This window comes from Mus caroli, chromosome 6, assembly GCF_900094665.2.
Source record: "Mus caroli chromosome 6, CAROLI_EIJ_v1.1, whole genome shotgun sequence".
Taxonomy (NCBI): Eukaryota; Metazoa; Chordata; class Mammalia; order Rodentia; family Muridae; genus Mus; species Mus caroli.
Window position 1 is genome coordinate 35,638,743 of NC_034575.1, and position 23,971 is coordinate 35,662,713.

Genomic DNA, 23,971 nt, shown 5'->3' on the forward strand with positions numbered 1-23,971 from the left:
AGCCTCTGGGGGAAGGGCAGCCAAACCCATGGGTTGAAGAATTAAGGGGTAGGGGCCAGGGTAAGCCAGCAACTAATAGGGACTCAGGAACACTGGGAGAACTTATAGGGCAGGTCCACTTTGATATGTTAAATAGGCCCCTGAGCAGTTTGTTCTGGGTTTGAAATTTAACACTTCCAAAGTCAAACATTCTACCTGTCCCCAAATGTTTATTCTACCACATCAGTTCTTAGACAATGATTAAGATCACTTTTTGTTTGTTTGTTTGTTTGTTTGTTTATAAATGTATTTAAGTTTTCCTTAGGGCCAGCTTGGGGCACATCTCTGAGGGTGAGAGGGTGTCTCCTTAAGAGAACATTTAGATACAGTACCACAGTTTCCATGTACACTATATATAAGAAGCAAACATCACCTTCCTAAGACCTCCCTACTGGGAGTAGATGAGGATGCATAGCATATTAATGGATCCCTTTGGAGTCTGTGGCCCCAAGCCATAGTGTTTATTTTCACATTCTGAGTTCTTTCTTAGCATTTCTACAGGCTCACTTAGCAATGCTAATTGCAAACTGCTAGAACTTTCCTTACTGCTAATTGCAGAACAGTAGATGCTTTATTGCCTCTAATTGCTGCATGTTAGAACTCCTTTCACTTTTTCACAGGGGAAAAAATACATTATCCAGAGCTCATTTTTGCAGTTTTATCTAGGTCTTTTAGTCAAGGTGCTGGTATAACTGAGAATGAAGAATGAGGACGTTGTTTACAAATGAGTAGCAAAATTAAGGAGAAATGACAGGGAAAGAGCAAGCATGGGACATAGGTGTGTAGCTCAAAAGGCAGTGGGTTTCAGTCCTCAGGCTATCACACATTGGGAAAACAGCTGTCTGCAATGTATTGTGCTGTTTAAAAGAGCAACCCCTGAGAGGTTCTGCCAGCACCTAACTAATACAGATGCAGATACTTAAAGCCAATCATCAGACTGAACCTAGGGACCCTAATGGAAGAGCTAGGAGAAGGACTGAAGGAGCTGAAGGAGATTGCAACCCCACAAGAGGAACAATATCAACTAACCAGACCACCCAGAGCTCCCAGGGACTAAACTACCAACCAAAGAGTATACATGGAGGGACCCATGGCTTCAGCTACATAGGTATCAGAGAACTGTGTAATTGATGGGAAGGAGGCCCTTGGTCCTGTGGATGCCCCAACATAGGGGGATGCTAGAGCAATGAGGTGGGAGTGGGTGAGTGGGTGGAGGAGCACCCGCATAGATGCAAAGAGGAGGGGACTGGGATGGGGGGGTTGTGGAGGGGAAACCAGGAAGGGGAATATCACTTGAAATGTAAACGAATAAAATGAGTAATTAATTAATTAATTAATTAGAGATAGGAGAGAGAGAGAGAGAGAGAGAGAGAGAGAGAGAGAGAGAGAGAGAGAGAGAGAGAGAGAGAAATAGTGAGGAAGCAATGTGTTCTAGAAAGAAAGTATCCAAAATACAGAACTTACAAACTAGGAGAGTTGGTTGTCTTAGTGCCCTTTATTCTCTTTACATTTCTGTCAGACTCTGAAGGCAGGATGGGTCAGGAGAGGAAACTGAAAATATGTAGAATGGTATACATGCAAACTTCAGGGTACAAACCCCTTTTAGCAGTTCTGAGTTATAAGCTGATAAAGTTGCAGAGTGAATGGGAGAAATCTTATTCCTAATAATTTACTACCAACACAGGTTCCGTTCAGATTTGATAAGAGCAGCATTACTTGCCACTTAAGGCAAAGGTTAAGAATGCTGTTTCTAGAAAGGAATACATACAGAGAGAACAAAAACCAACAAATGAACAAGAAAACCCATGTGGTTAGATTCCCAAATCATAAAGATAATGTGAGGATGTCCAAGTAGAGTTGGGAGAGGAGGTTTCCATCACTGCTTGTTTGTTGGTCTCCTGCTCATGTGTAAGTGTGCAAAGTATGATGTGTAAGTAAGGTCCAGCAATGGCCTCAGTACAGAGTAAGTGGAAAAGGAGAGAGATGAGAACTTGCATATTATGGGTTGGTAACTGCAGGAAACCTTCAAAATATGTTAAAAAGAGAGTAAAAGTGACATCACAGGGTAATCCTTGAATCAGAGAAAATAATGTTAGCCAAGAACTCAGCTCTTACCCAAGAGTACCTACCTTCTGCAGCCTAGCCATAAATCCTGGCTCCATTCCTTTTTAATGTCTATTCTGAGTATAGGTTGATCCTGAATACAAAAAGGGAAACTGTTATAAACTTGCTGACTCTCAAGTCTGTCACTTTGTCCTGAGGATGGACTTCAGACTCCCTACTGTGTTCATTATACATCTCCTTTTGCCTCAGGCCCAGCTAATCAAAACAAGAGGATAGCAAGTGTCTCTGAGATGTTTCTGAGAGATAGGTAATTCTGGACATTGGAGTCAGGTCTTTTAGTGCTTTAAGTTTTATGCAAGTGTGCGAAGAGTAAACTTCCTTCTCTGTGTGACTCTCTGCTCAGCCTTTTTTTTGACTATAGCTCTGAGCTGAATGTGAGCACATTGGTGCCCATGGATTCAGTCGTTTCTCTCTGTGCCAGCATCTTGACACACCCCTGAATACTCACCTACGATCTGTGCTTAAGCCTCTTGCTTTTGCTCTCACAGAGAACACATGCTCACTTGGCTCTTTCAAGGGATGTTATCAGTTACTTCAAAGATACTTTTGTGTCCTGCTAAGCTCAGAGTATTTCCAACTAAGTTGTGTGGAAACACACAAACAGCCAAGTTTCCCAAGTTCATGTGTGTTTGTGCCAAAGGTTTCCACTACTCTGTTAGATACTAACAGAATATCTACTCTTGTTAATTTTGGTTAACTTCATTTGAACAGTGATGTCTCAATGTATGTTACATTCTTAATATACATATTATAAAGCTTTGCAACAGTCATACAAATCAAATATTCTTTAAAGAGAAAGTTTAAGGACAGAAAGCAAACCTTCAATTCCTTATAGTTTATAAGAACTAGAAGCATGTTTTTCATCTTATAAAGACAGTCTTTTTCATACCTAAGTGTTCCACTACCATTCTCTGTGACTTGAACAGTAAGATGAAGCCCCAACCTTGCCCTTTTATGCCAAATGGTCAGTAGAAGGCAGATGAGTCATTATTACTATGTCTTCCTGGGAAACTTTTGAGAAGTGTGTAACTCCACATTGATTCTTCATTATCTATTTGTCATACTTGTGAGTTTTCCCATTCTGTAGTTTATAGTACACATTGACAAACAAGAGTTTAATACAACTGAGATCATAGTTTGTATATGCTTCATTTGAATAACCTCCTCCCTCAAATAAATGTCTAATATTTTATTTGTTTATGCTAAAAATATTTAAATTATACTTTAGAGTATATTATATTTAAGAATAAATTTATCCAAAATATGTAAAATATAAAGAGACTTTTGAATAAGAAAGTGAAATATGTACAATGTAGCTACAGACTATAAGAAAGGGTCCCTTGAGTTTGAAAACCTGAGATGTATGCAGAGAAATGAGGCATTGATGATATAGGACTCTATATTAGCATAATTAGAAGATACCATGCAAATGAAAGCTATGACAGTGAGTTGACGAGTTCTAGAGAGTGGAGTCAGGGCAGTGATCAAGCACATTGAATTTGTACGCTGACTCTATTGAACAGGAACTAGTCTTCTAATACATAAATTAACAAATCCTTTCTTTCTCCATTGCTTATTCTTTCTCAAACATGGCATAGACAGCCAGATCTTTTCCCATATAGACTTTTGGGTCCCCTAAAATTTATCTCTAGGATCACTAAGCCCTCCTGTAAGCCTTTTCTTGCACATAAAATATTGTAGTCCCTCCTTGTTTAGGGTCTCTAGAGTCAAGCGCCCCCCCTCCCACTTTCTGAATTACAGGCTCCAAGAAGGCTAGAATGACCCAGACCACAGGACTCAAGAGAAAAAGACCAGGACAGAAAGTAACAGTGAGACTTCTATGTTTGCTGCTCATGACTGTATGAAGGAAATTAACAGAATCTAAAAATGAGCTAAACCCCATCTATAATTGCACAGATGAGAAATCCCTGCTTGTTTCTGAGTTCCTTTCAAATGTAGAAATTTTGCCCCAATAATTACTAGTACCCCCCCCAGACATCTTTATTTTCTTATTACAGCAGTCATTCTACAGTCTCCCTATACTACACACAAGCTCAGAAAAAGACATAGTTGGGCTTGTCTTTACAGAAGCTATGTAATAAGATCTTTTCTACTGATGTGGTAAGAAACAATGACCAAGAGTATTTGGCTTAAAGTTACCAAGGGATGAGTCGACCATGGTGGGGAATCATGGCAATAAGCAACAGACATAGCTAGAGCAGAGGTTGAAGGAACCACATCTTCAATTACAAGCAGGAAGTAGAGAGCACACTGCCATGGCAAGTGGCTTTGAAATCTCATATCCCATCCCTAGAGACATTCTTTCTCTACCAAAGCCATGCTTCATAAACCTACCCAAGCAGCAGCAGCAACTAGAGATCAACTATTCAAATATCTGTGTCTATGGAACATATTCATTCAAGCCACCACAGTCCATGAGCCAGCGCAAGTAAAGAGATATCCTATAGCAAGCTCACTAACTTCACAGGCTTGGGTTCTAGAGCTTAGTGCAGTCCCATGCATATGAAACTGCTCTTTGCCAGGTTTTTCCCCAGCACTGAATTCAATCTTACCCTCCACGTCTCCTTTTGTAGCTCTTTCATTTGAGGGACCCCACCTAGAACCTTACTCAGCTTCCCAAAGAGCAGAAAATGTTTTTGAAAATTCATAATACAGATACCAATAACACACATCAGCATTCTCTTTCTTCATTGGTTCTTCATGATTCTGACTTCCTCAGTCCATGCTCATCCCAGTCTAAGTTTTGTTTTGTGTCAGTATAACTGTCTTCTCTCAACTTCTCACACTTGCACCTTCACTTTAAACAAGAAAAGTTCTGTTCAGTTCTTTCCTTTTCTTAACTACTCTGCTCTGACCAAAAGGCTCTGCTTCTCCCAATCTGTACTCTCTGTGAATGTATGTCAACCTTTCTCCCTGATGCCCAACACCACCTCCTTAAGGAAATGTTCTTTTGACCATTAGATTAGGGCACTAGAACATGTCAGATTTTCCTGATTTTGACTTAACACAGTCACTATTTCACATTTATTTGTTGATAAACAAAAACTTCCTCTCTTCTTGGGGCTGAAAAGCTCCTTTTTTTTTTTCCGAACTATGGTTTTGTTCTAATTGTATTGCTTGTCCCAAAAGATGTCCTAAGTACTAAAGCCCAATATTTGAACAAAGAAGTATAAGGAGATCATCTTTAGTTTTTAACTTGGCCATTTCAGAAGTCCAGGCATATTATCTGAGAATCTTTATCCCTTTATCTTATGGAACCAGAAATTTCTATCCTGAGTTTTATAGGGATCACACTCCTTTCTGCAAGTCTGAGCTTCATATCCTCTCACTACCCTCCTGGGCCTCTTTCTTCTCTGTTTCAGTTCCTCATCTTCTGCCTAGATTTTGGTGTCTTCTGAAGATAGGATAGCAAATAGAAAGAGCATCAACACTAGAAATAAAATAGTTATGGAGAAAACAAATGACTTCTCTAATGCCACTTGATTTTCTTGAGAGAAAGATACTTCTTGATGATTTGAGGATAGGACACCTGCTACATTGTCTCATGAGTGTGCATTTGTGGGTTTTTGTATGTCCAAGACATAACTGTGTTTCATCTGCTACCCATTCTCAACCTCGGCCACAGTACAAGGCACTTACCAGAGCTCTCTGCTTACTTTAAACAAGGAAGGTTCAGTTCCTCCTTTGTAGCTATGAAGCATCAATTATGACAGTGCAGAATCCATTTATAGAGTGAATATAGCATGTGCTCTTGTAAAATTATGAGAATCATTTGAGGTTGAAATAATCCCTCAATACAGACTGAAAGTAGATTAAAACAAGTTTCTTTGCCTGAATGATTCACATTAAGTCTTCAAAGACTTGTGTAATTTAATGTCCTGAGGCAGAGAGGAACAAAAATAGATGACTTATTTGAGAATCAAAGTTTAAAAGGCATCTTCTTTAGGGAAAATACATCTTCGCACCTACTTGCTGAAGTCATACTTGACAAAGTTATAACCTACAGATGAATTCTAGAATAATAGTGTAGTTGACATGACCTGAATTATAAACAAAACTGAGTCTATCTAGAGCCCCAGAGAAATTAAAAAATGAATTAATAGAAGTTATATAAGGAACTTAATTCAGATTTAAAACACTAGGCACTAGATGGTGCTAATGCACTTTTCCTATTAAATACAGAATTATTAAAATTCTCTGAGAATAAAGAGTCAGAGCCCTGACTTTCTCATGGTAGGCAGGATTTCACAGGTCAAAGCCAAGTTAGTTATAATTAGCAAAATCAAACAAACATATCAAGTACATCAAACTCCTTTCTACCCACCCCCAGTCATAAGCCAGCCACGACACTTAAATTCTTGGGTCTTTTATGCTTTACAATTTATTAAGGAAATGAACCTTTTTTCAGTGTCCCACAGGTAGATAGTTTTGTCTTTTTCTATTTAGAAATTATAAAATATTCCACCTGATGAAAAAAATTATAAATGTCATAGTTTTATGGGGATAAAATACCATTTAATATTAAAAATTCAATGGTGTATAAATAAAATGCTAATGATATCCTTATATTCCTATCTACTATTAGTAACCAATTTTCCACTTCAGTGTTTTGTAATAATTCCTTTTCTCTATAAGCATGTGTCATTGACTCTTAACTGCATATGTATGCATTCTTATCTATTTTGATATATATCATATATATGATACATAAATATAAAAGAGAGAGTAAGACAGACAGACACACACACACACACGCACACACAGAGAGAGAGAGAGAGACAGAGACAGAGACAGAGACAGAGACAGAGAGAGATATGCATTAATGGTCTACTATTCTCTAATGGGAAGACAGATATAATTCTAATGTCATAATTATCTTAACATCACTGCTGAATATTTTTCAAGTAGACATATCTTTCTTCAACTGTCTGAGCAACTTCCTTGCAGCTTCTCTTCTCTGATGACCTCAGTTCTTCTGTCATTCACAATCCTAGCATATCTGATAGTGCCAATCATACTTTTTATATCACTTAATGGGAATGGAGGGGAAAGGAGAGATATGGAGCCCTCCAGAACTTGTTGCATGCCTCAATTAATGCTCACAGAGCATAATTAATGAGAGTTATCTTTGCTTTGCAAAAAGACTAATAACTGTATTTAAATAGAATAAATTCTAGCTCCCTATGACCAGTGACAGTCTGATTACTTCTGCATGCAATGCTATTATAGAGACCACAGGGTCACTGGAGTGGAAGAGGGAGGAGCCCAAGTTGTGGTTGTCAGTCTTCAGAACAGGAACTGTAAATAGAGGGTGCAGTGTAAACCTCTCCATGGGAGGTAAATCATCTTGATGTTGGGAGTGGGAAGGGACTGTATGTGGTTTTTTCTTCCTCTGTCATGAGAGTTTATATTTGAGAAAACTGCATTTCAAATAAGATGTAACAGAGATGCAGATATGAGCAAACTAAGAAAGGAGCTCTGTGAGGAGTTCTCATTGAAATGAAAATGGGGAAAGTGGGAACAAAAGCTGGGAACCTTCTTCCTCTCTCTCTCTCTCTCTGTCTCTCTCTCTCTGTCTCTCTGTCTCTCTCTCTCTCTGTCTTTCTCTCTGTATGTCTATGTGTGTATGTACATGTATGTATGTATGTATGTATGTATTATATATCTACTTATCTCTCTATCTATCTCTCTATCTCTCTATCTCTCTCTATCTATCTATCTATCTATCTATCTATCTATCTATCTATCAATATAATTATATCTACACACACACACACACACACACCACATACATTTTCCTACTTTGCTTTTTATTGTTTTAATAAACAACTGTAACTGAAAGTAATTTGGGAAGGAAAGGATTTATTTAGTTCACAGGTTGCAATCCATCAGTGATGGGAAGAAGTCAGAACAGAACAGGAACTCATCAGGAACATGGAGGTAGGAAGTGAAGCAGAGGCCATAGTGGAATACTACTTACTGGCTTGCTACCCATAGCTTGTTCAGTTTCCTTCTCTGTACAACTAAAGACTACTTGCCAAGGATGGTACCACCTTTAGTAAGCAGGGGTCATCAGCTTACTGATCAATCATTAAGAAAACGGCCAAGGAATTTGATCACAGGCCAATTTGATGGAAGCATTTGCTCAGTTGAGGTTCATTTGTCCTGAATGGTTATAGATTTTGTCATGTTCCACGCCCAAATAAACTAAATAGCCAGGATACACACATGCACATACACACATGCACACACAGACATGTACATGTAAATGAAAATAGAAGCAAAGAAACCCAGCACCTTTGGATAAGTTGGGAAGAAAGTACAGGAATGATGAGGAACAGAAGCAGTTGAGAACTCTACAAGGAGACACCAGGATTCCCCAAAACACTACCTAAGCTGTTTTCAAGTCTGTTGTATAACCTTCCTTTTTTATCCAACAGCTAATTTTAATGTCTCAAGCATAGACACATGCCTGGGAAATTGGTTTTGTAGAAATCCAGGGCAAGGAGTGCCATTAAAAGCCAATTAGAAACTCATTTTACAAATCACATCTGGAAATGGAAATGGGGTTGCTCTTTAGAACTTTCCAACCTAGTATATACTAGGTTGACCTCTTCCTAGCAAGGCCAGAAGTGATGGCCTTGGTAGTGGTGGGTGTTGGTCAGCAGGTGAAAAGTGCCATGCTTTACTATCCTGAGTGTGAATTGCAGTTCTCTAAAGAATGGCTTTGACTTTTACCTTCTTCTCTCATTCCAAAACCAACCTCTCCATCATTATGGAAGTGTGAAGATGAGAACCAGGAGGACACAAACTGTTCTGCTTGTTCAGTACATAAAAGGACTTGGAGGAATTGTCTCAATGATGGAGACAGGGCTTATTTATACTGAAGAGGTGATGATGTTCACAGAAAATAAACACGTGGAAAGTCATAGGGAAGACACAACAGTGTACCTGCAAGATAGTTTCTCCCCAGAAGATGGAGAGAATCTTCTACCTTCAGTTTTGATGGAGTGGTGCTCCATAGATAAAAGTCAACTTGACTTTTCTTATTAACATTCTTCAGAATATCAGTTACCAGACATTGTTAGTGATCCCCTCTAGGGAATAGTAGACTCATTGGACTGACAGGGAAGAGTTTCGTGTGATGTTTAAGATTAAGGTTATTCTGTTCCCTGGGGACTTAAGATATATTCCTGAGTATGGAAAGGGCAAAGTCACAAGGAACAAAGGGATAGGAGCTAGGATGAAAGGGTAGGTTTGAGCCATGAGCGTTTCAGATATATTTGTGTCACAGAAGTTTGACGACACCAAAGTGAAAATCTTTCTGTCACATCAAGATAAAATTGGAGCCAGGGTGTTAGGAAGGGTGTGGACTCATGCTTGCCTGTCTGAGATAAGGACTTTTCACAAAGGCTTCTGAAGGCTTCAAAGAGAGCTTGTCTCCACCCACCCCATGCTGTACACACCTCCCACACATGCACAGACTTCTATACCAAAGTTTATCTTTAGAATTCTGTAAGACAGCAACAATTCAGACACGACTCTGAGCAGAACACTTGCCCAGCAACAGCCTTTACCACTTCTACATTGGGTTTCCAAGATCAATGAGCTTTGTATTAAAGTAGCTTAAGTATTTTTTCCTTTATGCCTTTGAAACTTCTCTCTGTTTCAATCTCCTTAAATAATACTCATCATTCATAACAGTTTCTTCTTCTTCTTCCAACGCTTTCATTATCAAAGTAATATTATTATTTTGATAATGTCTCACTGGTTGTTTAGATTGGCCATGTGTGCAGGGTGGAAGCCCAAGCTCCCCTCAGCTCCTAGAGAATGGAGATTGACCTAAAATCTAGGAGACACATGACTGTACAGCACTTGATAAAATACTGATATTTTTAGGAATCTAGTGGGTATTTGTTACCTTGAATTTTCCTAGATTCCTGCATCAAGAACATGGTTTGCAACACTGTGGATCTATGATGAATGTCAGCAGTTAAGTCTAAGACTTTCACTACTAAACGTGTCTTTGGATCTATAGATACATGGAGACAAAGCAATACCTGGAAGCAAAGGGTTCTGCTACCCAAAGCCAATCTCCATCCTCACACTCACTACACTACTCAGAGGCATGTGTACAAGAAAGCTCAGAGAAACAATGGAAAAAATAGTATGACTCTTCTTTGAAGTCAGTATATCTTATTATTGAATATTAAAACTCTTACTGCACAAGACAATTACACAAGACAATTGACCAAGCAGAAGATAAAAGACCCAAATATTCTTAGAAAGACCTGTGAATGGAGCCATGAGCAGAAACAATATCAGAGACATATATGTACCAGACTCAGTGGCTCAAAGCTCTTAGCTTTGCCCCTACAGAACTGAAACACTGAGATGTCCTTTACCTTTATGGACCTGGCCCTGTCTTGTATGGTCATGAGAATATTGGATATGCTTTTGGAATTTACCAAATCTTACTATAGGATCTATACACACCAAAATTATAAGGGTTCTGGACTGAAAATGAGATTCCTTTTCTAAGGTATTTTAAGAGTCTGTTTTCCTCTGCTTGACTGTCCTTTGTGTCTTCAGAAGATGTAGCAGCCAAAATCCTTGGGGAAGTCTCAGAACGCTGAACTGCTGAACTTTCTTTGTTTCCATACATAGGTATGCTAGCCACCGTACTGACACTGCATAGGCCCCTGATACCATCCTTGTGCAGACCCCTTCAAAACATATGAAGGAGGATGGAGTGACTAAAGATGTCTCACTAACGTGGCAGCATTTCTAAGCAATAGCACAAGCTGAACCATGCAGAGTTTTTGTAAGATAGTGGAACACCTCAGGTTGAAGATTTGTTATATCCTCTAAGTTGAGTAACTTCTTTAAGCTGGTCTCATTTTGTAAACAGACTGTGGATTCCCTCTTTGGATAAAGGGGTTCATCAGGGTGTCCCAACCTACACTGACCTAGGCCATCTCTGCTTTTTAAACTATTGGCTAGGGTTTTAATCGTCTTTCCTAACAAATCTAGCTTCCCTACAGTGACAAGGGCTGTTATTATTGTTCCTCTCATACAGGGCTCCTTCTGTGAAGCAGTGTGAGTCAAACTAGCAATAGTAGCAAACTATTAATTACTTACAATGCAAACTGTGAGGAAAATCAACATTGATTCAATTGCCAATTTCTACTGTCCTGTTAGAATGTTAGGGTAAAATGTTCTGTCTCCTCTGAAAGTAAGGTGTATTTTGAAAGTAACATTTTGAAGCATCCTTTAGAAACATCACTGAAAGTCAAGAGGTGCCATAATAAAGTGTTGAGGATCAAAAGCCACATGAAAGTGTGGAGATTAATTAATTAGTAAAGAATGTTTTAACCCTCTAAAATTAACTAAAGATTGTAACTTGCATTGGTATCTGTCAGAGGCAGAATTTCTTCTCTTGCTTTTATGATTCAGTTCAAATAGCTTTTGGGACAAGTTTTTTATTAATTCCTTCATTCAACTTTAAGCAACCAGTGATTTCGTTTAAGCATAATTAGAGACAGGTGAATTCAGGAGCAAGATCAGAAGTAGGACATCTCTGATGGAGTGTGGAGGGCAGAATTTAGATCTCTAATGTGAGGTGGAATTGAAACATCCAGGTGGCAAGAGACAACTGACAATTTGGAAAGAACAAAAAGAGCTAAGTGGGACCTGAGGTGCAGAGGAGAGGCAAGTGGTGCTCTCAGAATGAGCATGTGTTAAAATTAAACCATGGTTTTGCATTTCTCTGAATTCTGCACCATTTCATTTCTATCTTATAGCATTTCCTACAATACCAGTACTTTACTTCTGTCCTCCAAGCAGCCTTATTGATACAGGATAAAATGACAAACCTCAAACTCTGGTATCTTAGGCTTAATATTAGATAGTTCTGAAGCTCATTGATGTCACTGTGAGAACAACCCTGTGGGTACAATGGATACCTGTATTTACTCTCTGTTGCTCACAGGGACTCTGATCTAGATAGTTGTCATCCTCTGCAAACCATGCCATGGACACCAGGCACTTCTGATATGTGGCCTCTCGTTTCCTAGGGACAGGTGAATCCTCAGAATGTCATGTAGTTCTACTGTCTGTCAGTCTGTCTTCTCTCTCTCTCTCTCTCTCTCTCTCTCTCTCTCTCTCTCTCTCTCTCTCTCTGCATGTGTGGTTTCCTAGTCATCACTTTTCTGTCGAGAGGCTTGAAGGATCCTACTCTAGACTGTGAAGCAGGACTCGACAGAGCACCTCTCTTTCAGTGGCTTGGCCACAACGTAGCACAGGCACCTTCTGTTCACAAACCTCAGATGCTTAGCCCTCTTCATTGCTGTCCTAAATTCTGAACAAATGAGTTGTCTGGCTCTTCATCATCAAAGGGAGCAAGTAATAATGACAAACAGATGCTTTCTTACAAAACTGCAAATTTGCATTGTATTTACACAATCCAGCTCTCAATGTCACTAACTCAGTCTACAATATGCCAAGCAGTGGCCCAGCCAAAGCAAAGCAATGTCAAGGCCAGCTTTAAAAAATATCATGGATTGTCTCTGAACCTTTTATAAAATATATAATAAGCAATATATGGCACATGACATAAGACATATAGCATGTGACATATAATATATACTTTAAGGTATATAGTATATAATATATAATGTGTAATATATAAATGATATATAAATAATATAAAACATATAACATGATATAAAATATATGACATATTATATGTGATATATGATATGTGGTATATACTATATGATAATGTGATATATAATGATATATATGTATACATATATACACATTATATATATACATACATACACACACACACACACACATATATATATATATATATATATATATATATATATATATATATATATTAAGGACCAACAATTATCTGCCAAGATTTTCCCTGATTTCTATTTTTCAGTGAATTGAGCACATTACAGAATAAAGCTATGTATGAGTGCACTCATAAGAAAACTATGATTGTTGTGCCGATGTTCAGCCATCACTGGAAAGAGAGGCCCATTGGACATGCAAACTTTATATGCCCCAGTACAGAGAACGCCAGGGCCAAAAAATGGGAATAGGTGGGTAAGGAATTGGGGGGGGGGAGGGTATGGGGGACTTTTGGGATAGCATTGGAAATGTAATTGAGGAAAATACATAATAAAAAAAAGAAAAAGAAGAATCAAAAAAAAAAAAAGAAAAAGAAAGAAAACTATGGTATCTAGGAACACAAAACATGAATATACTGTTTAGTATTAAAGAAAAAAATTGCAGCTTTACAAAGAAGGAAGGAAATGGGACTTATTACTAGGATAAAAATTAATCACAGGAAAGCAATCTATTTCTGACAAATTGACAATGACATTAAACAAGTATAACTGCAACACATACCTTCACCAATTTATAAAAATGAGGGAGATATGCAACAATTCATACCAAACTTCCAGAAGTAAACATTGGAGTCTGTTATGAGTTATAACCCTTTAGATAGAAGGGTTGATGAATTTGAAGATGATATTCATGAGGAAACACAGAAAATGAGAGCAAGGTATAAGTGAGGCAAGGATAATGCCAGTAGTCAAACATGCAATCTGAGTGTCCAATGAAAATTTTAATACATAAACTTCTTGAAACCTAGCTAGGAATCTACAACAATAATTTTAACATTCTACCTTTTTCAGCTTTATCTTCTTTAGACTAGTTTATTCTTCCAAGTGCTCAGCAGATGTCTCTGTTGACAGTATCGTTAGTCAGTGTATCATGAAAATTCCCTTGGACTGAAGACTGTTTTGCCCAGGCCGACTCCTTCCAAAGGCACCTGATACCCAGTGAATAGTGTATGGCCCCCTGCAGCACTATGGCAGGAATTAGAAATTCTTCTTTCTCAAATGAGTTTCTCTCTCAATGGCACAGATAATATTTGAGATTTTTCTGGGTAAACTGCAACTGGCAATCACTCTGATGTTTTCATGCCCTCCCACAGATTCCTGATTTTGAGAGCTCCCAGCCTCTTCCACACAGCCTGTCAGGTTACAGCCCAGTCAGTGTCTATGGCAGGTCACTATGGGGCACTGAGGAACCACCTAGTGAGCTTCTGGCTTCACATCAGTAGGTGGATGCAGGCAGAGCTTTGGTTTGGAGGCACAATAGGGTATTAGCTGTGGAACCAGAAACAGTTCTAGCTCAGGAGGCAATCATCTTTGCACACACACTGTGCACCACTAGAGGGAGAAATAACTGTAGACTTGAACTGTAGTCTTGGCAATCTAAAGCCTCTGGAGCTAGGTAGAAAAAAGAAAGCAAAGGCTTTGATATTCATTTCCCTGATGACTAAGGATGTTGAACATTTCTTTAGGTGCTTCTTGGCCAGTTGATGTTCCTCAGCTGGGAATTCTCTGTTTAGCTCTGTACTTAATTTTTAATAGGGTTATTTGGTTCTCTAGAGTTTAACATCTTGAGTTCTTTGTATATATTGAATACTAGCCCTCTATCAGATGTAGGGTTGGTATGGATCTTTTCCCAATCTGTTGGCTGCCATTTTGTCCTATTGACAGTGTCCTTAGCCTTACAGAAGCTTTGCAATTTTATGAAGTCCTGTTTGTCAATTCTTGATATTAGAGCATAGGCTATTGGTGTTCTCTTGAGGAAAATTTCCCCTGTGCCCATGTGCTTGAGGCTCTTCCCCACTTTCTTTTCTATTATTGTCAGTGTATCTGATTTTATGTAGATGTCCTTGATCCATTTGGACTTCAGCTTTGTACAAGGTGTTAAGAATGAATCAATTTGCATTCTGAGATTCCACCTCACACCAGTCAGAATGGCTAAGATCAAAAATTCAGGTGACAGCAGATGCTGGCAAGAATGAAGAGAAAGAGGAACATTCCTCCATTGCTGGTGGGATTGCAAGCAGGTACAGCCACTCAGGAAATGAGTTTGGTGGTTCCTCAGAAAATTGGGCATAGTACTACCTGAGGACGCAGCTATACCACTCCTGAGTATATAACCAGAAGATGCTCCAACATGTAATAAGGACACAACTATGTTCATAGTAGCCTTATTTATAATAGCCAGAAGCTGGAAAGAACTCAGATGTCCTTCAGCAGAGGAATGGATAAAGAAAATGTGGTACATTTACACAATGGAGTACTACTCAGCTATTAAAAATGATGAACTCATAAAGCTTTTAGGCAAGTCAACAGAACTAGAAAATATCCTGAATGAGGTAACCCAATCACAAAAGAACACACATGACATGCACTCACTGATAAGTGGATATTAGCCTAGAAGTTCAGAATAGCCAAGAAACAATTCACAGACCACCTGAAGCTCAAGAAGGAAGACCAGTGTGGATAATTCTGTCCTTCTTAGAACGGGGATCAAAATATCCATGGAAGGAGATACAGAGACAAAATTTGGAGCAGAAACTGAAGGAAAGGTCCCTCAGAGACTGCCCCACCTGGGGATCCATCCCATATACAGTCATCAAACCCAGACACTATTGTGGATGCCAACGAGTGCTTACTGAAAGGAAGAGCCTGATATAGCTGTCTCCTGAGAGGCTCTGTCAGTGCCTGACAAATACAAAAGTAGATGCTGATAGCTATCCATTGGACTGAGCACAGGGTCCCCAATGAAGGAGCTAGAGAAAGAATCAAAGGAGCTGAAGGGATTTGCAGTCCCACAGAAGGAACAACAATATGAACCAACCAGTACCTCCAGATCTCCCAGGAACTAAATCACCAACCAAAGAGTACATAAGGAGGGACTTATGGCTCCAGCCACATATGTAGCAGAGGATGGCCTTGTGGGACATCAATGAGAGGAGAGGCCCTTGGTCTTGTGAAAGCTTGATGCCCCAGTGTAGGGGGATCCTAGGACTCGAGAGGGAGTGGGTGGGTTAGTAAGCGGGGGCAGGGGGGATGAGATTGGGGGGGGGGTTGGAAGGGAAATGGTGGAAGGGGATACAATGTTATACCACCGAGGAAAATTACAGCCACATCAGAAAACCCTTCATAGCATGTTTTCTGACAAATAACACTTCTTTTAGATACCAATATACCTTAATTACTTGAGATCTTTTCCTTTAAGTACCTTTGGAGGGTCCAGTTATTAATACTCACATTTGTTCACTTTTCTCATTTTGAAAATCATCTCTTTCTCTCTTTTACCCTTTAAGAATTGTAATGAGGTAGATAGTAACAAAATATCTGCACATTGATGGTTACAGGAAGTGCATATTTGTTTACTCTCTTCATTGAGTCTTAACATAAATTCACGATTTATAGTCAAAATGCTATGCAAGTTAACCAACGTCAACCCTGGGGATGTGAAATGAAAGCAAAGTGATACTCTTATCTAGAAACTTCTATTTTCCTTTTCACAGGCTGAGATATAAAATGATGACGGCAAGTGGGGAAGAATGAATTATTTGGGAGAAAACTGTAAGTGGTCATTGGAAAAATGAGTGACAGACTTTCGTGTAGTCTATCTCGGAGGCTTCTGGTGTCTCCTCACATGAGTCAACTAATCATTCCTGGTTGGTGGGACTTCTAGGAAAGAAATTTCATATTTCTTTTGGGGAATCAGTGCTAGGTCTACCAGGGGAAGCTGAGAAAAAGATTTTTCCTTCACTTGCTTTCCCCCAAGCACTTTTCAGTTCAGAAGAAGCAGAAACAAAGTAGATTATTGGACAATTATTTTCTGAATTCCATCTCTGTTTTTATATCTATAGTTCCATGATATTATACAATGTTTATGTACTGTAGAACCATCACCATTACGGCTTTCCCAAGAAGTTTTCATCTTTAAACTCTACATAGTAACTATTCTTCCCCCAGAGCCTTCATCTTGTCTATTTTAGGAGGTGTATGTTAGAATTGAAGTTTTTTCTCTTTGTGTCTGATTTATTTCACTTTGCATATGTCTTATATTTGTAATGTGCATAAGAACTAGATTTATGTCAATACCTCATTGTAATAAAGCTGCACACTTTTCTACCTCACATTCACTTTATGGACTTTTAAGTTCTGACTATATCTATGTTTTACATCTATCTTTTCAAAGCCTACAAAGAGCAATAACTATCTGCCAAAAATTTCTCTGACTTTTGTTTCTCAGGGACACAAGGCACATTGCTTAATAAATCTATGAATGTATTAATAAGAAAACCATGGTATCCTACTTCCTCAAACATAAAATGTACAGTTTTACATCTCAAAAAAGATTACAGCTTTGCAAAGAAGGAAGTAAATAGGACTCATCACTAGGAGAAAAATTAATCACTAGAAACAAACTTGTTTCTGACAAGTCAGCTACTATGGCATTAAACTGTGTAACTGTAGCACATACCTCAACCTGTCTGTAAAAATGAGGGAAACATGCAAAGACCCAACTCAAGCTTCCACAGTAGAAACTGCAGAGTCTGTGATGAGCAATAACTCACTGTAAGTAACAGTAGACTGGATGACCCAGAAGGATGGATTAATGAATTTGAAAATGATGCTGAAGAGAAAACACAGAGAAAATGAGAATAAGATATAAGTGAGGTGAAGATACACTGTTGGTGAAATATGTACTCAGTGGGACTGGAGAGATGGCTCAGTGGTTAAGGGCACTGACTGCTCTTCAGAATGGTCCTGAGTTCAAATCCCAGCAACCACATGGTGGCTCACAACCATGCATAAAAAAGATCTGACTCCCTCTTCTGGAGTGTCTGATGACAGCTACAGTGTACTTACATATAATAAATAAATAAATAAATTTTAAAAAATATTATTAGATATTTTCCTCATTTACATTTCCAATGCTATCCCAAAAGTCCCCCATACCCTCCCCCCACTCCCACTTTTTGGCCCTGGCGTTCCCCTGTACTGGGGCATATAAAGTTTGCATGACCAATGGGCCTCTCTTTCCACTGATGGCAGACTAGGCCATCTTTTGACATATATGCAGCTAGAGTCAAGAGCTACAGGTTACTGGTTAGTTCATAATGTTGTTCCACTTATAGGGTTGTAGATCCCTTTAGCTCCTTAGGTACTTCTCTAGCTCCTCCATTGGGGGCCCTGTGATCCATCCAATAGCTGACTGTGAGCATCCACTTCTGTGTTTGCTAGGCCCCGGCATAGTCTCATAAATTTTTAAAAGAATGTTTATTTTAAAAATACAATCAGGAATTGTAACATAAATTTTAATATTTAAGTTTCCTCAAAGGCTATCCAGCTGTCAGCAACAACAATTCCAAAATTCTACCTTCTCAGCTTTCTCCCTCTTTTTGTTTTAGTCTGGTTTATTTTTCCAAATGTTCAGAGGCTTCTTCTTCACTGACAGCATCTACCATCTGGCCTTCTGGGTATTTGCTTCGAATAAAGCCTTTACTTAGTAGGTCCAACCACTTCCAGGGGCAGCTGATACCTAAGGATTAGTTTAATGACAACAGGCAAAATTTGAAATTTCAGCAAGTACCTGGTACTGTCAACAACTTTGTGATGTTTTCTGAACCACCACTGATGCTAGATTTGGAGAGAGCTTCAATCCTCAATACCTCTCAGCCTGTAGCGGTACAGTCCAGTGGCTGCACAGCTGATCACTAGGTGGCGCTGTGGACCCACTGGCATTTCTTCAAAAGTGACTGCAAAGAGAACTCTGGTTTGGAGCCCACAGGAGGGTATTATCTGTGGAACCAGATATAGTGCTGGCGCAGGAGACTCAGAACAGAGCAGGGAATGACATCATATTTGCAAACCCACTGTGCATCAGCAAAGGTGGGTTTAAACTGTAGTTTTGGCCATCTAAAACCATCTAGAGCTAGGCAAAGAGAGGAAAGCAACTTCCTCAGAGAAAAACATGAAGGGGAATTCCCCATACCCAGCCCTATTTATTCAGTACATTCATCTCTCCATCCACTAAGCAGGCTGAGCCTAAAGCGCAGAAGGGCATAGCCAACAGTGTATACCCAAGAGTACAGAGAGCCCATGGGAGTCAGCAAGATCACTGACCTCAGAACCTGACATCATAGGCAGTAAGATGAAAAGAGGAAAGAGAAAGGAGCAGCTGACTCTTACTTTCTCACCAAGAGGACCAGCATCCTGAGAAGAAGCATGTCTAACACTGTCCTTGCTGATTCTGCCTGGGGCATCACCCTGCTATCTTGGGTTACTGTCTTTCTCTTGGGAACAAGTAAGTCCTGAGTGCTGGCAGGACTGCACCTAAGCTCCTTTATTGTTGCTGCTGCTGCTGCTGCTGCTGCTGCTGCTGCTGCTGCTCCTGCTGCTGCTGCTGCTCCTGCTGCTGCTGCTGCTCCTGCTGCTGCTGCTACTCCTGCTGCTGCTGCTCCTGCTGCTGCTGCTCCTGCTGCTGCATAGACCTACCCTTTCTCTAGCTCACCCCTGTCTCCTTCCTCACCAGGTTCAGCAAATTCTGGGGTTGTCCAGTCTCCAAGACACATAATCAAAGAAAAGGGAGGAAGGTCCGTTCTGAAGTGTATTCCCATCTCTGGACATAGCAATGTGGTCTGGTACCAACAGACTCTGGGCAAGGAATTAAAATTCCTTATTCAGCATTATGAAAAAGAGGAGAGAGACAAGGGATTCCTACCCAGCAGATTCTCAGTCCAACAGTTTGATGACTATCACTCTGAGATGAACATGAGTGCCTTGGAACTGGAGGACTCTGCTATGTACTTCTGTGCCAGTTCTCTCCACAGCCTTACAAAGCTACTGGCTTTCTGTAACTTAATATTTCTGTTCCAGCTGGTGGTATACTAGAGAGGGGTTGGGCAATGCCACAAAGGCTTTGCCATAGCCCAGAAATGATTTTATCTCTATACTAATCCCCTTATGGTCTACTGGAGCTAACATAGATATTCCTAACACTGAGGTTGAGGTTGGCCTCAAGCCTGCCAGATGTTATTACCTCTCTGCCAGTACATTTCAGCACCTAGAAAGTTGTAGAAAACCTTATTCTGTGCTGGGGTGTTACCCTAGGCCACACATTTTATGACAAGGGTAGACATTAACATGCCCATTTTGGAGACGAAGATTTTTATACATTTTAATAGGACTCAGAATTGAAAGATACACCTTTTTGCCTTCAAAGTTATCATTCTGAATCTCCTTGCTGTTCCCCAGTTTAGGCAAAAATATAATGGAGCATCTTGGTCTCTTGTATTACAGGATATGCTGAGCTTAGTTTGTGTGTGGTGGGATCCTGACAGCTTATAGCTGAATTGTATTAAGCCAGATAAGGTTTATCTTGAAAGTCTAGATGAAGCTTAATTTTCAATAAAGAGAAAGTTGCTACTCAACCAATTAAACTATAAATTAGAAAGGAATAAGAAGGTGTTTATGCAGATGGTTCAATCTCCAATGAAATAAGGGTATTTTCCAGAAAAATATCATTAGTGGTAGATCAGACATTATCTTGGAAATGTTCTTAAGAGCTATGAAATTTCATGTTCCATATTCCAACTGTCTAAGTCTAAAATAGAAATTGCTGTTTTCTTAACCTGACTCAACCATGACAATGGCCTCATTTGTTGATGACTCCTGGTTTCTAGGGACTAGACAAGCTTTGAGCATGTAGGACAATGTCCTTTTTTTGGAATGGCAAGACTCTGATACCAGCTTCATCATATGCGAGTTCTCTTGACCCCTTATATCTCTGCTTTTGGATGTGAGTCTTTCCTCACCAGGGCAGGGTTATATAATGTGTCAATTAAAATCCCAACAGGATGAATGGACACAGAAAGAGGGCGTGATACCGAGATATTATCTATGTAGGGAGTAACTGAGAAATGCCTTATCTAGGAAGGAACCTGTACTGCCCTTGAGTAAAGAAAAGTGCTACATGTTAGCAGAGTTATGACAAAAATGATACAAGAGCTTTTGGATGACTATGATAAAATTTCTTGGGACACTTCACACACCAGATGGGACCATCACTAGGCAAACCACTTACCCATATTACTAATGGGGATTTCCACTTGAGAGGAAACACAGGAACAAAGACGTGGGCCCACTATTTATATAGCCTTATCTGAAACAAAGGGAGAATTTCTATGAATGAGGGCAAAGTAAAGGCTGGGCCTAGAATGCAGAGCTGTGTCCCTGAGTTGGTGTGCAAGATCTTAAAGCAATTGTTCACGTTGTAATGAACTCAACCTTGATACTTTATAAGCCACCAGGATGTCATATAGTTATTGTAGCCATAGACTGCACTGACACTTTCATTCAAGTATTTAGGCAAAGTGAAGAATCAGAACAAATCTCACAGAATGCAGAATTTTGTCATAATGAAGCCAAGATTACAGAAGTACCAAAAATTAAAACAACATAAAATAAGGAATGGTATCCTATTAGGAATAAAATAAGCCTAATATGTTGACTAAAATCAAAGAAAGAGTATACACAAGTATAAATACACAAGCCATAAATTCTTTCTGTTCTGAGATGATAATTTATGTGTTTACACTACGAATATTATTGTACAGTTCAACTATGAGATGATAATTAATAGTAGAATTGTCTGTAGAGAAGGGGTGTGGCATGTTAACTGTGCAGCTCAAACATTTGTTGGAGACAGTGACATCACTAAGTCGCTGAAAGCCCCAGCTCTAATTTCCCAAGCAGGGCTGGAACATACAAGAGCCTGCCTTGGTCTCGAGATGGGCTCCAGGCTCTTTCTGGTCTTGAGCCTCCTGTGTACAAGTGAGTGCTGGTCAGCCCAAGTGTGCTTCTCTCCCCTGAATTCCCAAGTCTTTCTGCTCAGATGACATCATCAGGCTTTGTCTTTCTGTATCATAGAACACGTGGAGGCTGCAGTCACCCAAAGCCCAAGAAACAAGGTGACAGTAACAGGAGGAAACGTGACATTGAGCTGTCACCAGACTAATAGCCACAACTACATGTACTGGTATCGGCAGGACACTGGGCATGGGCTGAGACTGATCCTTTACTCATATGGTGTTGACAACCTTGAAAAAGGAGATGTCCCTGATGGGTACAAGGCCACTAGAAAAACGCAAGAAGACTTCTTCCTCATGCTGGAATTGGCTTCTCCCTCTCAGACATCTTTGTACTTCTGTGCCAGCAGTGATGCACAGTGATGTGTGGCTTCCTCCCCTTTGCACAGAAAGTGAATTAGGAAAACAAGTTGCCTGTGTGCCTCAGGAAGTCCCTGCCTCTCTAAGAGTCACTGAGATCTGACAAACTAGGACTCTTGCAGGATGGGTTTCTAGCTGCCCGGAGGCCATTGTAACACCTTTTCAAGGATGGTTGTCTTATCCCCACTTCTTGTTTCTGCTTTCAAAGACAAAAATGAATTTTTAAGAAGACAGCATTTTTCTTTATAACAGTCCTGGCCGTCCTGAAACTAGTATTGTAGACCAAGCTGGCCTAAAAGTCATAGAGATCTGTCTGCCTCTCTCTCTCTCTTGTGTGGTGTATTTAAAGGCTTGTGCAGTCACATCTGGCTGAAAATGAATCTTTAATTGGAATTCCTGGTGATGCTTTTGATAATCTCACAGCCATCGTTTCAGTCCCATTGGCCTTCAGTTAACTCTTCCACCATTTTACAATCAAACGGAGTCACTTATATGATCTCGTTCCAGCTGGTGTTTATTCTATAGGTCTGTAGTCTCTTCTTTTGTATAGAGCCCATAATGTTGTGTGTCATTTTTCTTCACTCATTGGTGTCATCAGCCATTAACCAACATCCTCTGATGTTTTCTTCATCAGCTAATTTTATCTACATTTCAAGTACTTCTTCATATATGTTGTGGTATTTTCTATTCTGGAGATTTTTTTTCCCCAGGACATTTCTTCTTCCATGGAAGAACTTTATCTTTCCCTCTTGTTTCAAGATCTCTTCTCCCAGTGAAAATATATTTCAGGTTTGATTACTTTTACCTTCTTAAGGTTTCAATTTAATAACATTATTTCCTCGTTCAGTCCTAACTCTAACATCTCACATGTTTTGCTCCCCTTTCATATTCATAGCTTCTTTTTCTTATATTATTCTTATTATTGGTTTGTATTTTGTATGTGTGGTATGAATAAATAAATGCAATCTACAAACTCTATTTAGTGTTAATTGATTGTATATTTTTAAAGCTACCCACTTGTGATTGGGCAACCATGTAGGCTATTCATTTGGGGGAAGAGTAATAGAGCCTTTCTCAGTCGTCTTTAATTGAAAAAAAAAAAAGCAGGCAGAATTACTATGCCAGATTCAAAATATATATCATTCTTTTTCTATATCTTATTGAATTTATAAATAAAAATATCATATTCTCTTGTTACAATAGGTGAGTAACTTGTGCCAGTCAGTGGTATCTGGAAAACTCCATCTCAAGCCACACTGCATTTTATATAATGAGCAGTAAAACAGAGTTAGAATGGAGTTTAGAGATTTGTATGATGGCTACCTTTCTGGCATCATGACAAACCTAAGAACAGAAATGAAGAAGGAATATTTTCATTTTTTCCTCAGTGTTTCTGATGTTTCTATGCATATATGGACCCGTTGTTTTGGCCCTGTGGTGTTGCAGAACAGACTGGCAGAAAATATGTGGCAGAGCTGAGCTGCCCATGACAAGAAGAAGAAAGAGGAGTAAGGATAGATAGAAGGATAGATAGGTATGCAGATAAACAAATAGATAGAGCCGGGCGTGGTGGCGCACGCCTTTAATCCCAGCACTCGGGAGGCAGAGGCAGGCGGATTTCTGAGTTCGAGGCCAGCCTGGTCTACAAAGTGA

The 23,971-nt window shown here is 39.5% G+C and overlaps 2 gene segments (V, D, J or C); both read left to right on the forward strand.

Moving 5' to 3' along the window:
• Positions 1-19,302: 19,302 nt before the first annotated feature.
• Positions 19,303-19,982, forward strand: LOC110296582. The segment is given in 2 exon segments: positions 19,303-19,395; positions 19,624-19,982. Coding segments are annotated over 2 exon segments (438 nt in total).
• Positions 19,983-21,860: 1,878 nt separating this feature from the next.
• LOC110296774 lies at positions 21,861-22,321 on the forward strand. The segment is given in 2 exon segments: positions 21,861-21,923; positions 22,020-22,321. Coding segments are annotated over 2 exon segments (345 nt in total).
• The last annotated feature ends 1,650 nt before the right edge of the window (positions 22,322-23,971 follow it).